Source organism: Mytilus californianus, unplaced genomic scaffold, assembly GCF_021869535.1.
Source record: "Mytilus californianus isolate M0D057914Y unplaced genomic scaffold, xbMytCali1.0.p SCAF_2, whole genome shotgun sequence".
Taxonomy (NCBI): Eukaryota; Metazoa; Mollusca; class Bivalvia; order Mytilida; family Mytilidae; genus Mytilus; species Mytilus californianus.
In genome coordinates this window covers 70325904-70343533 of record NW_026262668.1, presented here as the reverse complement: position 1 = coordinate 70343533, position 17630 = coordinate 70325904, and the positions used below count along the sequence as shown (strand labels likewise).

Genomic DNA, 17630 nt, shown 5'->3' with positions numbered 1-17630 from the left:
AATCTGATATATATAACCATTTAATACATTTGATGATTTCATATATTCGCTCTAGTAAAATATCATTTTCTGAAAATATTATAGACCCCCAAAGATAAAACATCATGTTAGCCATGCATGGCAGAGTGAAATAAAAGAAAATTTTGCAAATATGTTTATATTGCACAAAATGCATGACCAGTATTTTCTATGGATTATACATATATAGAGAAAAACAATTTTGTGCAAATGAAATCAGAAGAATTACAAAGACAACTTTATTGAACCTATTTTGTAATAGCAAATCTTATCATTTTGGTATATAGCAAATATAATTGCATTTTGATGAGATAAGCTTTTACATGTTTAACAACAATAGTCAAAAGTATGACTGTACAATTACATGACATCACAATGACATCATATCAGGTGGAATGTGTCAACATTTGTTAACTTTGTACTTGACTGATATTTTTACAGATTTTTCACCAAATGCTTATGATTAACTTAAATTTCAAGGAATTAAGGGCTAATATTGATTGTGAACCTAATCCTTTATATCATATATTTAAATCAAAGTTGGTTTCAACAATTTTTAACTCCAATACTACGTTAAAACATACGTACATGTCCTCATTACAAAAAATGCAGACACCTCTCAGTATCCAAGTACTTACCAGATGAACTATCGCTATAACCATTTGCCATGCTAGATACTGGTATTTGGTTATAAGGGTAATGCCACTCATCTATACAATCTGAAATAAATAAATCAATTAATATAATTAAAAGGAATGTACAATATTCCACCATCTATAATGCAACCCCGTCAATGCATATAAACTCCTATGTGTAATGAACTAGGCCTGAATAAAAAGGTTAGTCTATTTATACGGGACTTAATTTCAGTGGGAAAGGCACAATTATACATGTACCAAGATTGGATTTATATTTCTAAGTTGAGGCTTTTATCGTAAACAAATTTCTTACTTCTGGCCAAAAAAATTAACAATCACCACCACTGTTGCTTTACAAATAAAAAAAGTAGGGTAAAAATTGATCTATAAAGTGAAGAAATCATGAAAGAATTATTTATGGTTTGATGAGAATATTGTTTTCTGCACTTTTTCAAGATATCATAAATATAATACTTTGACATTGTAATTTTGACCTTTGTCTAGATCAAATTTTTTTTTTATCATTTTCTCAACTGCCTTACTGATGAAGTAAATATAAATACATTTACAGTATGACAGTAGATTTTAAATTTTTTTTATATTTTCTTGTCACCAAATGTATGTATAAGTAATTCTAATTTGTCACAAACAGTATCAAAAATAAAAGCATTCGTTTGTAATGGTGACCTCTGGAAGTCTATTTTTGGTTTGCATATTATTGCTATTTACCTTTATTCAAAATGATTTTTAAATACGGCAAGCATAGAATAACAAAAAATGATAACCATAGATTGATTTTTGTTCAAATAACATTTGAATACTAACAAGTGCAGTAAGGCTGACTGCCTTTTAGAAGACAACCCCGAGTTTCTTGGTTGTGTTTTTCTGATCCATCCTGAGAACACAAGTTGTTATATCCATCAAGGGTTGTATGGTCATTTTCACAAGACCTTTGCCTGGTTTGAGTTCCTTGACCACATGTTACAGTACAGGATGACCAATCACCCCACATTGCCCATTGAGGTACTAAAATAGAACAAAAAAATAATCAGACCCTAACTTTATAGTTTCTTTGTTTAAACCATGTAAATAGTATGCAGCCATAGAAGCCTTTGTAGTTTTGATTAAAAATGAGTTTTTTTTTATGATATATTTTTATTATCAGATTTTAAAATAAATTATGCTGTGATTGCTATCAATGATGTACATTCATATAATCTGGAAGTTCTTGTAAGAGTTGAACTTTGGAATTCCATAAGCAATCAATGGCAGTTTGGATGGTCCGGGGACACAGTTATGGTCCTTTGATTTTCGTTGTCTAGGAATAGAGTCCCTAGTGTGGACAGTGTATAACTTGCAAATTTTTTTCATACACCTTCCAAATTTATTTTTTATATTTTATGCCTAAAATAGTAAGTAGGGGGATGAAATTACATGTAAAAAATATTTGGGGCATGATTTTTTAGGTAAAGTAGTGATTTGGTCCAGTTTGAAAAGGTCAAAAATTAGTATGTCTGAAGCTGTCAAACTGAATTACAGACCCCTTAACATAAAATTATCCATATTTTGAGTTACAGCCGATAGACTTTTCAATAATTTTGATGTAATTTGTCCCAAAAGTAGTACACTACACTGTAAAAATCTTTTTTGGATATTGCAGGTGCGATTTTTTTAATTTGCGTTTTTTGTCTAAAAGAAATGCACTACGAAATAACTGTGTTCTTGGGCCGGATTATCAGTGATCATTCTTAATGGTGATCATATATATGCATAGCTTCCTTAAATTTTTGGTAGAAATTGGTCTTGTTACAGTTACTTTTTTTTCTCTCTCAACTTTATTATTTTCAATAATGGTTGCATTATAATTCTATTGATGAGTTTTTTAGGTTTAGTTTTCCATTTTTAGTAGTGAGTCAGTACTTTTGATGTGGGTGATAGGTCATCAACCAGTTTGTTTGATGAGATTACAAATCTATCATTCCTCAAATTTTGGTTGAAAATAGAGAAACAATTACATATAATCTAAATGTTAACCTTTTTCATACACTAGTTTTTTGTAATTTCAATTAAATCAGCGAATATGATGTCAAGAGTTTTTATCAAATACTGTACATAGATATTTAAACATACCCGGTAAATGATGCGTCATAAAGCAATCACCAATCAATTAATTTAAACATATATAATTTGCATTTTCTGGTAACTGAATGTTAAATGGCTCCATTTCATTTGAATAAGAGGAGTTTTTTACAAATACTGTGGATTCATTTTTTTTTGTAGATACCAATTTTCATGGATTGAGGACAAATTTTATTTATGTGGATATTTGATTTCATGGTTTTGCAAAAGTCTGCATACGAGTCTTTGGAATAGTTGTTCTTTGTTAAACTTTTAAATTCATGGTTTACCTATACCCACGAAATTCATGAAAATTGGTATCCCACGAATAATAATGAATTCACAGTAGAAGGGCAATAGAATTGAAATTACAGCAGTAAATTCTCACTTGTACATTGATAATCCCAGTACAGCTTCCCACAGTATGACAGAGAATTCAACTTCCTGTTAGAGTCTGATATCGTAGAGTAACATGAATACCAGCCATCTTGTTCACACCAATACATTGACTCATATGTAAAACTGTCTGTCATATAATCCATTAAACTACAGGATTGTTGCATGTTACCGTCACTGACAACAACTGGACATGTGTTACGATTGCCACAGTGGGATTCAAGAGCTGATGTCACATCATGTGACGGGTCAGCTGTGTTGTAGTTCCAGGCACAACCATATGTGTATGTGCTGCCAAGTATTGAAATTCTACCATTTGTATCAAAATCTCTGCAAACTGCTGTGAAAGTTTCATCTCTACAGGTAGCTCCATTGACTAAAACATAAAATAAGGATAATAATCGAAATAATGTGTCCGAACATTCTTCAATATACAGCAGCAGAATTCAACTTATACATGTATACTGCCTAACATTTCTTATGCTTTTCAATATAAATAGATAAATACAAAACTCTGCAATCCCTTCAGACTAAGAGCTTTTAAAAGTTTTTGTGAAGGACATTAAACTGTATACACTACCAACTAACTAATCTAGACACTAAGAACTTGAGATCAGAAATCAGGTTTGAAAATATTACTTAAAGAAGTGTTAGACCTAGCCCATCTGAGATCTACTCTTTACTCAACCTTCCTCTTACATCAATTATGTAAGTTCTGTATAAGTTGGAAATGTTCTGCAAAATGAAGCAAACAAAATGAAAGAATGGAAATTTTAACTGTCACTGGAGAAAAAAAAATAATGCATCATGACAAAATCTTTGTTTTCAAATGGTCAGTGACTTTATATTGACCCCTCAAAAAGTTGCAAAAAGGGGTCTTTAATATGCAGAAAGCATGGAAACTCCCAAAATGGGGAGGGGGGATCAGATTTATCATCACATTCTAACCAGACAGTAAAATCTGAGGATGATACCAAACCAATGACAACATACAGAAGTTATAAGGTTATATTCATTTACATTTCTACATATATTTAAGCTGAATGACCTCATTATACAAAGGTCATAAGATCAATTAAATTAATGCCAGTACTGATACAGTTTTGATTTAATCTACTTACATGTGCAGTCATGCGTATTACATCTTTTAGTATCATAATGAAGTTCATCTTCACGCGCAACATTTTCAGCAAAGAAATTTGGTTCAGGATTGGTATAATTTCTAAACCTTTGGACATAGCCACCAGCACAACTTCTACTACAGTCACCCCACTCTCCCCATGTAGTCCAAGCTCCTTCTCCTATTCAAAAGATTAATCACTTTTCTTATTATCTTATCAAATCAATAAAGAAAAATTCAAATAAATCTAAGTTTGGTTCAAAAATTTAAAATTTGTTCTTCAAAAAATCAAACTGGAATGCAATTACCATAATCGGGCTTGTAAAGTTCGCACTGGTACATAGTCCGCACCCCCTTCTCCCCACGAAATTTCAGGCAAAAAAATTTTTGTAACTGTTAGAAAAGGTCTAATGAACCTCCGGTAATTTTAAATCGTGTGTGGTCGTTTGCGGTATTTTCTTGGAAAAACCTATTTTCCATCACCAAACAGAAGCTGAAACTGCTTGTAAATGGTTCTAAAACACTTCACGCTGGTTAAAATAAGTCTAAATCACACAAAAAACAATTTAGAAACTTGTGTATGTTTAAACCGGAAGTTTGAAAAGCACGTGTAAAAGATGAAAAAACCCAGTGAGAGGTGAAATCCGTACATAATAGACATCACTATAATACGACTTTGAAAGTAAAACAGTTCCCTCCTTATGTAAAACAGTGTTTAATATATCTATCACATTAATGTTTGAAGGGTCTTAAGCTAATACAAAACATATTTGTCAATAGGAAACACCAAAACGGGAACGAATAATAACCGATTACGTTTGTAGTTTACACATCGTAAGCTGGTTTACGGTCGTCTTTTTTTACTTTTTTTGTACGATTTCATTCAAGCAGATACCAGTTTATATTTAGCAATGCATTGAAAAGAAACAAGTATTTTGTAATGAAGCATTTAATTTTTAAATTTATCAGTATTAATTTGATATTGAATAAAAATAACTTATTAATATGGATTGGGTAAAATTATTGGTTTGAAAAATGATAAGAGCGCCCTCTACAATGTCAATAACAAACATGGCGGAACGTAAACAAACCAAATCGCGAAATTGAAATTTTCTCTCTTATTTCTTGCTTATTGTACTCTATAGTCCGCACCCCTGCTGTCAGGGTCAATTTTGGAGAATAAAACCGCGGACTATACAAGCCTTTTAACGGTAAGTAAAAAAAAATTTTTTCTTCTCATGTTTTTCCTTTTTTCTCAATATTTTTTTCCTGAATTGTAGTCAAATTGTTATCATCACTCATATTTAAAGATTATAATAACAAAATAAAGTTAAGGATAAGATAAATATAGAACTTACTGACACAGTGGTAACGAACAAATAATCCACCTATCTTCTCAAGTGTATTACCACATGAGCTAGCAACATTTGACCCTGTCACGTCAAAAGTACACGTAGTTTTATGTACCCGCTCACACTGATGGTAAACTCCATATTGAGCTGTATGAATACATCGACCATCAAAAAAAGTATAAATGACCTCATCTATGACTATATACACATCTTCTGGGGGAACAAAATCTGTATAGGAATCATAACTTCTGACTTCATCCCTACAATCTAATATTGCTACTTGTCCTTCTGTTTGGTTGTAATAATAGTGGACTACAAAATAGAAGAACACAAATGATGATTTATAGCTGAAATATAGAAGAACACAAATACTGAAAATGATTGTTAGAAAAATAGAAGAATAAAAATGCTGATGATGGTGGTTTTAATAATAGAAGAACACAAATGCTGAAAATAATTGTCTGAAAAATAGAAGAATAAAAATGCTGATGATTTTTGATTTCAACTATGTTGATAAAATCTGTAAAAATTCATCAAAATTATTATCTTAAAATAATTTTTTATTAGGTATCAAATTCTCAAGAGCAATTCACCTTTATCACAAATCAAATAAATTATTTAAAAAGAGACCTGACCATGTACCGACAATCTGTGTGACAGTGATGCCCATTCTGAAGTGAAGATTCTTACCAAGAATCAAAATAAACAGAGACAGATACATAGAAAAATTTTAATCTATAATAGCTACTTGACATTTATTGACAACAAATATTTTCAATCTTTTAGATCATTATGAATATATATCATTAAAATCTAAAATTATTGGTATATAACTTGATGCAAGGATTTTTACCATGGAATATGAATACAGTCTACAGATTATGATTTAACTTTTGACCAAAAAAAAAGATGACAGTTTCTACTATTGTTCTCTATTCTTAAAATATTTCAAAATATGAATGTACAAGCCTCGGATCATGTGTTCATCAATTTTTTAGCAACTGGTCAGATTAATTTGAACTTTATTTTTAGGTGCTTTATAATAGATTTATTTATGGTAATGATATCCATATTGCTTACTGCTCAGGTGAAGTAACTTGCTACAGGAGTCATTACCTGAAATTCACCTGACCATCACCTGGTTTTAACATCATACTTTAAAAAAAAAACATCTCTTTATGAATTGGTACTTGCAAGGACATTGGTGGACCAGTGTATGATTTTGGTTGTTACTGAGAATTACTCAAATTCATTCTTTCATCCTCAATCTTGATAGCAAGATATGCTCACATTTAGAACAGTGTTAGATAACAAAAGTATACTAATGTTCCTGGTCTTAATCTCAGACAGATAGCTTAATAATAAATAAATAATAAATAAAATTGAGAATGGAAATGGGGAATGTGTCAAAGAGACAACCTCCCGACCAAAGAGCAAAAAAACGCTGAAGGCCACCAATGGGTCTTCAACACAGTGAGAAAATCCTGCACCCAGATGTCAGGGCTTCAAAATAAATAAATAAGCTGGACCCTAAACAAAAATGTGTACTAGTTCAGTGAAAACGGACGTTATAAATAAGTAAACAAATGTTCCCTTGAGTTGGATGACAAGATATATTCCTATTCATGTTCTCAACCTTTAGCGATATTAATATGATAGTTAGACAATAATTTTAAATTTTGGTCATAAATATTTATCAACTAAGCTAGTTGATGATGACAAGTTTCAGTTGGAACACAGTGTAAACTCACGTTCATGTTCTCCCTCCTCTGTAATATTCCTCCTAAGTTGGATCACTATATAACTACCATTGGTATCTGTTCCATCATTACATTCTATATCAACAGTATACTCAGCACCAGCATCTTTATTCATAGTAGCTGAACTTGACAATGCAACATTCCAACCTAAACCAAAAAGGGTATGCAGAAAAATTGTGCAATAAAATTTTTTATAACATTATGATTAATAAATTCATCCTGTATAAACAGGGATTCTAGTGTGCTTCTCACAACATTTGCTTAGTAATTTTCTGTAAAAATTAAACAAAATGAAAAAAAAATCCTGTACCCTTGATTTTTGACATGTCATGAATATCTACTAACATTGATAATCTAAAATGCAATCATTCTAAAATAAAATAGCATGAATTTTTGCTTTGTAGACTAAATGATGTCATTGAACAAGTGCTGTTTTTTTCTAAAATTAATTTGAAGGTTTGTGCATCTTTTGAGTTTATACAAAGTTTCTAAAGTAAATTGTAAATACAGAAAAATATGTGAATTTGCCTAAAAAAACAAACTTTCTGCAGCATGTGTAACATACCCTAGTAGTTAATGACAAACAAATCTAAATCATGACAGAGTAATTATAGCTAAAAATACAGTATGGCTTTTGCTCATTGTTGGAAGGAAGGCTGATCATAGTTGTTTACATCTACGTCATTTGGTCTCTGATGGATAGTTGTCTAATTGGCTATCATAGCACATCTTATTTTTATACTTAGCATGCATTAATGTATTACCCTTTTTCAAAATAGGAAAGTATTTTTGTGTATTTTGACAATATTTGACCAAACATCCCTTGTAAAGTACAACTTATAAAATGTTTACTCAGAACAAATTACTTTTAATAAATGTGATTTTTAATTCCATACATAAAAAAATGTCCAGATTTTTCTGAGCACAGGTTTTAGCAATAGGTAAAAAATAAATAGAAACACAAAAAGGAAAGAAGGTACATCAAATATAATAATATCTGTCCCAGAAATATCTTTAAACACAGCTTCTTACCATTTAAAACAAACATGCTTGTTGAAGGACTGGTTGATGATATCATACAGTTATCAGTAGGATCACCATAATCATCAACAACAGTGAAGGGTACCAGATCTCCTGTGTCAGTTTCATCAACCACAGCTGTTTTTGGTAAGTCTGGGAAGTAGGGAGGCTGTTAATAAAGATAATTAATCCATATTGATAAAACTTTAGTAGGTTTTTCTATATAAATGGAATTTTGAATAAATAAGCATATTCACCTGCTGAAAAAGTATATTCACCGCGCAAAACGTCGTGTGTTTTTATGTGTATAATTATGTTAAAATCGTTTGATGTACAAATGGTTTTGGTAAATAATTGTCATTACATACTTTTCTCTCGGCATTCTCTCAGAATATGGAATAAAACAATTACTGTCTTTTGTTTAGGTAAATATGTGGTTTAATTGACTTTTGAAAAACTGATATTCACTTCGGCCAACCAAAAGACAGTAATGTATAATATTCAATACTATCAATTCAAAAAATTTTGCGAGCATTTCTTATTGCGATTTTTGAGAAATAAACAATAATACGAAATTAATTAATGCGATTTCAGGAAAATCTGGATACAGATATATGTATTAGATATCAGAATGAAAGTTTTTATTATTACAATACTCACCCAATCGTATTTTTCGAATTAATAAAAACCTCACTATTATTTCTGAAATTTTCATTAATCAGTGCCTTTGATCCACAAGTTTATTTTATATTTTCTATCCTAAAATGCAATAAAATGCTCAGCAGGGCGCAGCTTGATACGACCGCAGAGGTCGAACCCTGAACAGTTGGGGCAAGTATGGACACAACATTCAAGCTTGATACAGCTTTGCATTTGGATTGTGATTAAATATTTGACACAGTATAGGTTTCTGACACAGAATGAATGTGGTCTAAGAACTTATAAATTTTAAATTGGACATTCACCTATTATGGTCCAATATCCAAAATCTAAATACATGGTTAGATTCAGCATATCAAAGAACCCCAAGAATTCAATTTTTGATGAAATCAAACAAAGTTTAATTTTGGACCCTTTTGACCTCAATGTGGACAAAGTTGATAACGGGGCCCAAAAATCAAAAATCTAAATACATGGTTAGATTCAGCATATCAAAGAACCCCTATATATTCAATTTTTGTTGAAATCAAACAAAGTTTAATTTTGGACCCCAATTTGGACCAACTTGAAAACTGGGCCCATAATCAAAAATCTAAATACATGTTTAAATTCAGCATATCAAAGAACCCCAAGAATTCAATTTTTGTTAAAATCAAACTAAGTTTAATTTTGGACCCTTTGGACCTTAATGTAGACCAATTTGAAAACGGAACAAAAAATTAAGAATCTAAATATACGGTTAGATTCGGCATATCAAAGAACCCCAATAATTCAATTTTTGATGAAATCAAACAAAGTTTAATTTTGGACCCTTTGGACCACAATGTGGACCAATTTAAAAACAGGGCCTAAAATCCAAAAACTAAATACACGGTTAGATTCAGCATATTAAAGAACCCCAAGAATTCAAGAATAAAACCCCATTGAAATTGGTCAAGAAATAAGCAATTTATACGAAGTATCTTCTTTTGCACAATACTGTGCAATTAAATATTTCTTGCTATTGTGCAATACTGTACAATTGACAATTTCTTGCTATTGCGCAATATTGTGCTATTGGATATTTCTTGCTATTGCGCAATACTGTGCAATTGAAGATTTCTTGCTATTGCGCAATACTGTGCAATTGAAGATTTCTTGCTATTGTGAAATACTGTGCAATTGAAAATTTCTTGCTATTGCACAATACTTATTATATAATAATTTACACATCCTGTTTGGTGTGTATCTCCTACCATATCATTATTATTTGCTTTTAAATATAAATCAGAAATAACCAACTTAAAATGGAAAATTTTAAAAGAAAAAAAAAAGGAAAAAAAGAAAAAAAATGAAAAAAAAAAAAAATTTTTGCGGTCGTATAAAAATGAATAGAACATCACTATTTTCTGTAACTAACTGCTGCTCACAGCAAAAGAAGATATTTCTCAGAAATAAAGTTTAACCTAAAACTCAAAAATTTCTCTACCTGAAGTGTAATACAAGGGTTCTTGTCACCTGACATTAATTCTATGATTTAAAAAGATGATGATGTATCAATAAAAGACATGGTTTTTGGAATAAAAAATTTCCAAAAAAGGAGAACAGAATGGCAGTACATACACACAAACAAAAGTTAAATTAAAAAGACTTTTCACTATATATTTTAAAAAGCTATAAATGTTGGTTCTTATAACTAACCTCATTGTATGTTGTTATGGTAACAGTTCCTGTGACTCTATTATAGCATGAATCCTCTGCCCACACAATAAATTCATGAACCTGTTCATGTGTTCCAATTGTTTTTGGTAAGACAGTTTTCACATTTACTGTGTCTGTTTAAAATTTGTAAAAATGTATTAAAATGAGCATTCTTATATTCAAAACTCATTTTCAATAATTAAATGGTTCAAAGACTCTAATTGCCAGGTTGTATGAAATGTATCGATTACAAAACAGAATAAACATAATGGGAGCTGCACAACTTCGAGAGTTGCAAAACTTAATGTGAAGTTTCAAAATGTTGAGTTGAAACTGCAGGTGGGTTGATGTAACACAAAATTGGTACTCTCTTTAAAAAATTTTGATATAAAATTACTAAGTTCCCAAGTGTAGAAAAATGGGGGGAATTCCTCAAAATATTTAATAAAAGCATGTGCACAATTTCAATATGAGTGCATTCTTTCAATTAAGTTTCAATGGTCTTGCCTCTAAGAAAGAATTGAACTGACTTCACAAAATATGGTACCCTTTTTTAAATTTTGATGAAGAAATGCCTGAATTCACAAGTCTGGAAAAACAGGTAAAAATCCTCAAACAATTCATTAATAACATGTACCTAACTTCAATATGGGTGCAATATTTCTGAAAAGCTTCAATGGTCTTCCCTTTAAAATTAAGGAGGAGTTGATTACCCTGGTACGGTACACATATTTGGTACTGTCTATTGTAAATTTTGATGATAATGACTTAAGTTCCCCAGTCTTGAAAAATGGGGGGGGGGGAATCCACCAACAATTTCATAAAAACAGGCAGAAAGATAATGGAAGTGCAATATTTCTGTGAAGTTTCAAGAATCTGAAAACTGTAGGAGGTGCTCATTACACAAATTAAATACCTTCTTTAGAAAAATTTTGCTGAAAAATGACAAAATTACTTAAAACATTTCAAAATATTTTGATGTTGGGTCCATATTTCAAGGTATCAATGGTAGTTGGAGAGAAAAATCTGACAAAAAGTTTTAAGGACAGACTGTGTCATGGTAAAAAAAATAATCTACTGTTAACATTACTACTTTTTATACATTATACATACCTAGTGTAGAGTCATAGTAGAAATATGAATGACTCTCTGAGTATATATTGACATACCAGTCACCATAATCGGTATCATTAAAATAAAGGTCAATAACTCTGGTGTCAATGGGAGTATGGTCTGGTATAGACACAGTGGTGGGAGAACTCATAGCTAACATTGGTGCTGTATCTGAAACATAAAGGTGTTGATATAGCTACTGCAAACACAAAGTAAATTCAAACTGGATTGGTTAAGCATTTTACAGCACTGGCTAAACTTCTGAATGAAATTAATGCTTTAAATTTTGGGCTGAGCCTAAAGCTTTAGCTAAAAATGTCCATAGTCCACAGTCTTTCTTGGGGGTCTGTAAAAATGTAAATCAATGTTGGACATAACAATGTGTAAGTTGGAATTTACAATAGTTAAGGATGTTCGCTCCTCTTGTTTTTGAATTTTTTCCAGATATTCGGAATCCTCTGGTTTTATCCATGTAGAGCCATTAAAAAATTTGCCCACCAACCCCTACTTTTCTTTCCATAATTTGATTACATATAGTTTAAAATGTCATATTTGAAAATCTTATAGAATCCTTGTTATTTTTCATCATTTTTGAAAGAAAAAAGGTGTCAATGTTAAATGTATGAAAAATCTAGAGAGAATTATTTCCCGCCAAATTTTCAGTTGCTTATATCTCGAAAACAAGCACACTGACCCTTCATTTTTTACTGCTTTTTTAGTTTCTTTATTTATATACTATCAACTTATAACAGTCTTTAAAAAGCTTGTTATTTTGAAACAGAGTAGTGAACATCCTTAATTGGAAGGTATTGTTAACTCCTTAAGCTCATGAACATGGCAAGTTGGGAAATACATGTTTTAAGTTAGTTTATTATTATCGAAGATAAATAACAAATTAGATTTTTTACAGCAATTTGTACTGCAATCAATGAAAGAGTAACTATAAACTAAAGTCATGTAAACTTCATAAATTATTTTACTTGTAAGAAAACAGAGTTGTCTCCCATTGGCTACTGTCTGTCATTACATAATATCAATGTAATTAGAAGTGAGGTATACACTAATGAGTCAGTAACCTGACTACACAAAATAGACATTTAGTGTTCTTCCTTTTATATGAAACACCTTAAAGTGGTGAATAATAATGCCAAGTTTCATATCATTAGTCCAAGGGGTTTGAAGTTTGTGATGGACAAACAAGCTGATACCTTAATTAGGCCATCCACAAATAAATAATCAGGACCCTTATTATGTACAATGCAGTGATCACTTACTTGTTGTGATTTTGTATTCCAAGGCATAAAATCTTGTGTATTTGGAACCTGTTGTATACTGTATCCTAGCACCATCTACTGGATCACTAAGGGTCAGTCTGTAAGTTTTTGTTGGGCAGTAGTTTGTTTGATAGTTGAGTGCAATAGCTGAGTTGGCATCAGGATCCAAGGTTGAAGTACATGTATCATAAGCAATAATATTTGCAGCGTTATCAAACCTGTAAACCGTATGGATAAATAACTCAGAACAGATCCAATGAATAGCATTGAAAAATTCTTTAGTCATCATTTAGAAAAATCCTGATGTTATAGTTCTCAAAATTAAGGAATTTCAAAGGAGAAAATATTGCAATAAAATGCTCCGCTGGGGCGCAGCTTGATACGACCACAGAGGTCGAACCCTGAACAGTTGGGGCAAGTATGGACACAACATTCAAGCTAGATACAGCACTGAATTTGGATTGTAATTAAATATTTGACACAGCATAGGTTTCTGACACAGAATGAATGTGGTCTAAGAACTTAAAATTTTTAATTTACCTATTCAAACCATATCATTATGATTTGCTTTTATATATAAATCAGATATAACCAATTTAAAATGGAAATTTTAAAGAAAAAAAAGGAAAAAAAAATCCCCCCCAAATTTTTTGAACCCCCTTATGATTCATCACCCCCAAACTCAATCCCAGCCTTCCCTTTATGGTATGGTACCTTGTAGTACAATTTCAGAGAGATCCGTACACTTGAACACAAGTTATTGTCTGGAAACTAGAAAAATGCTTGTTTTTTGGCCCCAAATTCCTAAACGTTTAGGGCAATTACCCACAAACTCAAACCCAGCTTTCCCTTTGTGATATGGAACCTTTCAATACAAATTCATAAAGATCCATACACTTACACACAAGTTATTGTCCTGAAACTAGAAAAATGCTTGTTTTTTTGCCCCTTTATGGCCCCTAATTCCTGAAATTTGAGGGAATTACTCCCGAAAACAATCCCAGCCTTCCCTTTGTGGTATGGTACCTTGCAGTACAATTTCAGAGAGATCCATACACTTGAACACAAGCTATTGTCTGGAAACTAGAAAAATGCTTATTTTTGGCCCCTTTTTGGCCCCTTATTCCTAAACGTTTTGGGCAATTACCCCCAAACTCAATTCCAGCTTTCCCTTTGTGATATGGAACCTTGCACTTACACACAAGTTATTGTCATGAAACTAGAAAAATACTTGTTTTTGCCCCTTTTTTACCCCTAATTCCTAAAATTTGGAGGCAATTACCCCCAAAATCTATCCCAGCTTTCCCTTTGTGATATGGAACCTTGTGGTACAACGTCAGAGAGACCCATACACTTACACACAAGTTATTGTCATGAAACTAGAAAAATACTTGTTTTTGCCCCTTTTTTACCCCTAATTCCTAAAATTTGGAGGCAATTACCCCCAAAATCTATCCCAGCTTTCCCTTTGTGATATGGAACCTTGTGGTACAACGTCAGAGAGACCCATACACTTACACACAAGTTTTTGTCATGAAACTAGAAAAATGCTTGTTTTTTGCCCCTTTTTGGCCCCTAATTCCTAAAATTTGGAGGCAATTACCCCCAAAATCAATCCCAGCATTCCCTTTGTGATATGGAACCTTGTGGTACAATGTCAGAGAGATCCATACACTAACACACAAGTTATGTCTGGAAGTTACAAAAATGCTTATTTTTGGCCCCTTTTTGGCCCCTAATTCCTTAACTGTTGGTATCAGAACCCCCAAAATCAATCCCACCTTCCTTTTGTGGTATTGAACCTTATGGTAAAATTTCATAGAGATCCATTCACTTAAACTAAAGTTAGAGTGCGAAAACCAATGTGTCTTCGGACGATGACGACGACGACGCCAACGTCATACAAATATACGACCACAAAAAATTTTTTCCGGTCGTATAAAAACAGGCCACTTAAAATTGAAAACCATCAAGTAATGTGAATCTATGAAATAACATTGACCAGATTGATTGAAGGTCGAGTTCATTTGTTAGATATATATATACAAGACATTAAATTGTCAGATATTTTAAAATAGGCAATGATATATTTGATTTTGTCTTCCTTGTTTGTCTGAGGTCTTCAAACATTTTCTTTAGAAAAATTATTTATAGTAATATTTAGATATAATCATTAGTATATAAATATGACTCTAATGGTGTAACATCACTAATTCGGGCCCGGCCAGAAAGCACATACCAGAAAGTAGTACATATTTAACACAAAATAGTTCCTACGCATGGGTGCAACTTTCAAAATATGTAGAATATTTAGGTAATTTTGGTATCAAATGAAAGCTGAATGACTGGTGATTATTGTAGAACACTTTTTGACTTATAATTTTGAATAATAAAAAAATTGCATGAAATTTAAAAAAGAGGGAACATTTTGCCTGTTTGTCAGATCTGAAGTATACTGTTTTGGTACATCCGAAGTTCCGGGAACCAGTTCTTTCTTATATACCATTAAAGGTATGTTGATTTTTTCAGTACAAGGCACCATAAAGTGTTAAATCTTTGACATGCAATGATTGTCACTTTATTTTAACTTAAAACAAAAGAGCTGTGCCTGTTTGAAATTGAGGAATTTAACATAGAAAGCAATGGGGCCATGAATTAGTGGTGTACTTCCTAATATAAAGATTTTACCATCCAATACTGTCACCTGCGGCAATTGTCATCTTATCTGCATCATCAAGTACAACTGTTTTCATACTGTTCAAATCTCCACCTGGTGGAATATTTTTATCAAATATTAACTGATTCTGTATATCAATATAACTAGAGACTCTAAAGAGCCTGTGTAGCTCACCTTTCTAAAGGGACGTCATTAAAGGGCACTAACTCCAATAAAGAGTTGTCAGTCTATTTCCACCATGACTTACATGTAGATCTTGTCTTGCTGATCATTTTTAAAGTTTCTCTTTATCTATTATAATTTTGCAAGATGATAGGCAGAAAGAAAAAAAATGGTAACATTTGTAATTCAAGGGCAATAACTCCTGTAAGAAGTTGTCCAGCAGTTTTGAGGTAAGTGACAGGTAAATAGATTTCATCATTTTGAACATTTATGCCACTGACAGATTTTCTCTATTAATTATGTTTTTCAAGATAAAAGACAAAACTTGTATTTTACCCCTATGTTCCCATTTTTTTGCCATTTCAACCATGTAATCTGGCGTGCGGGGTAATCTGACACATTTTTTAAAATCTTTTTTTTTGTTCTTTAAAACTTTTTAGAAATATCTTAAGAGAAATAAATACATGAGAGCAAATATAATGCAATTTCCAATGTGACATTTTGGTCAAAACGGACATTCTGAATTGTTTTGCCACAGTCAGATTTTCTCAATTCTCCATGATTGTGGCCAAATTAAGTTTAATTCAGCCTATGACAAAGGACAGGTGAGCCAGAAAAAAAGTAATCTTCACCTTTCACCTTTTATAAATATAAAGATGTATCTTGTTAAATAAACACACTTGATACATTAGTGAAAAGCTCAGTGTGTCAATACAAAGAAAGATTGGACAGGAAAGGAATGATCAGTGTATCAATTCAAAGAAAGAAAGTACAGAATATTGTTACAAAATTCTTGTGAAACACAATTTGGCTAGTTCTTATATCTATGTTACTAATTATCAAAACATTTCATTTTTCAGAAAAGGAAAATTTTGATCATTTTCAGATATTTTTATGCAATAAATAGCAACTGTTGTTTTGACCTACATAATGTAATGAAAGTGTTTACTAAGATTTCATAGGAAATGATATTGAAAAAAACAAAGAAAATGCAATAGACCACTTTCAAGTTATGTCCTTCACTTGAAAAGTTATTTAATTATGCGTGCTCTTATGACATCATTTACCAGATAGAAGGGACCGCCTGTATCCCTGCACTATTAAAGTTCATCAAGTGTCTTCATGATTGTAATTATGCAGGATAAACTAGGATTAATGTTTGTTCCGTAGGTACTTAGTCACAATTCCCTAGTGACAGTAGTGCAGATTATCAATTATAAGAATTTAATTTGCCAAATAATTTGTGCAATATAGCATCATATTTTTTCAACCACTCGCTCAAAATGGGAAGGAAGTGGCAATGCCCCTAAACACACGAATGATGTTCAATAAAACCAAAGTTTTTGACGGAAAATGCAACGAACTTGAAAGTGGTCTATTATGTGAATCTAGTGTAATTAATTTATATTGATAGTTATAATTTTAACTTATATATTCTTTTTGTTTTCTGATTTCAACACTTACTAGCCACTGTGACAGAGTAAGTTGCAGCAATTCTCTTATAATCAATATCTTCAGTAGGTCTAAATACCACAAATTTCACAGTTCCAGCATTTTTAGGATAGAATCGAAAGGATGATATTCTTCCACAACATCTGACTATGTCAATATCACTCTCTAGCATGACAGCATTTCCTAAAAC

The 17630-nt window shown here is 31.7% G+C and overlaps 1 protein-coding gene across 3 annotated transcripts in view; it reads right to left on the bottom strand.

Annotated features, from left to right (window-relative positions):
• LOC127728023 (uncharacterized) overlaps window positions 1-17630 on the bottom strand; it is a 94763-nt gene that overhangs the window by 53820 nt on the left and 23313 nt on the right. For all 3 annotated transcript variants that reach the window (XR_007993979.1, XM_052235172.1, XM_052235171.1), the window contains exons 7-18: window positions 17453-17623; window positions 15838-15919; window positions 13150-13367; window positions 11876-12046; window positions 10763-10896; window positions 8435-8591; window positions 7394-7549; window positions 5649-5954; window positions 4292-4471; window positions 3163-3546; window positions 1482-1682; window positions 657-737 (exon numbers count right to left, since the gene is read on the bottom strand). Coding sequence is in view for 2 of the 3 variants with exons in the window: in XM_052235172.1 (XP_052091132.1) it covers window positions 657-737; window positions 1482-1682; window positions 3163-3546; window positions 4292-4471; window positions 5649-5954; window positions 7394-7549; window positions 8435-8591; window positions 10763-10896; window positions 11876-12046; window positions 13150-13367; window positions 15838-15919; window positions 17453-17623 (2241 nt within the window). In the remaining variant the exon portion in view is untranslated. The remainder of the gene's footprint in view (window positions 1-656; window positions 738-1481; window positions 1683-3162; window positions 3547-4291; window positions 4472-5648; window positions 5955-7393; window positions 7550-8434; window positions 8592-10762; window positions 10897-11875; window positions 12047-13149; window positions 13368-15837; window positions 15920-17452; window positions 17624-17630) is intronic.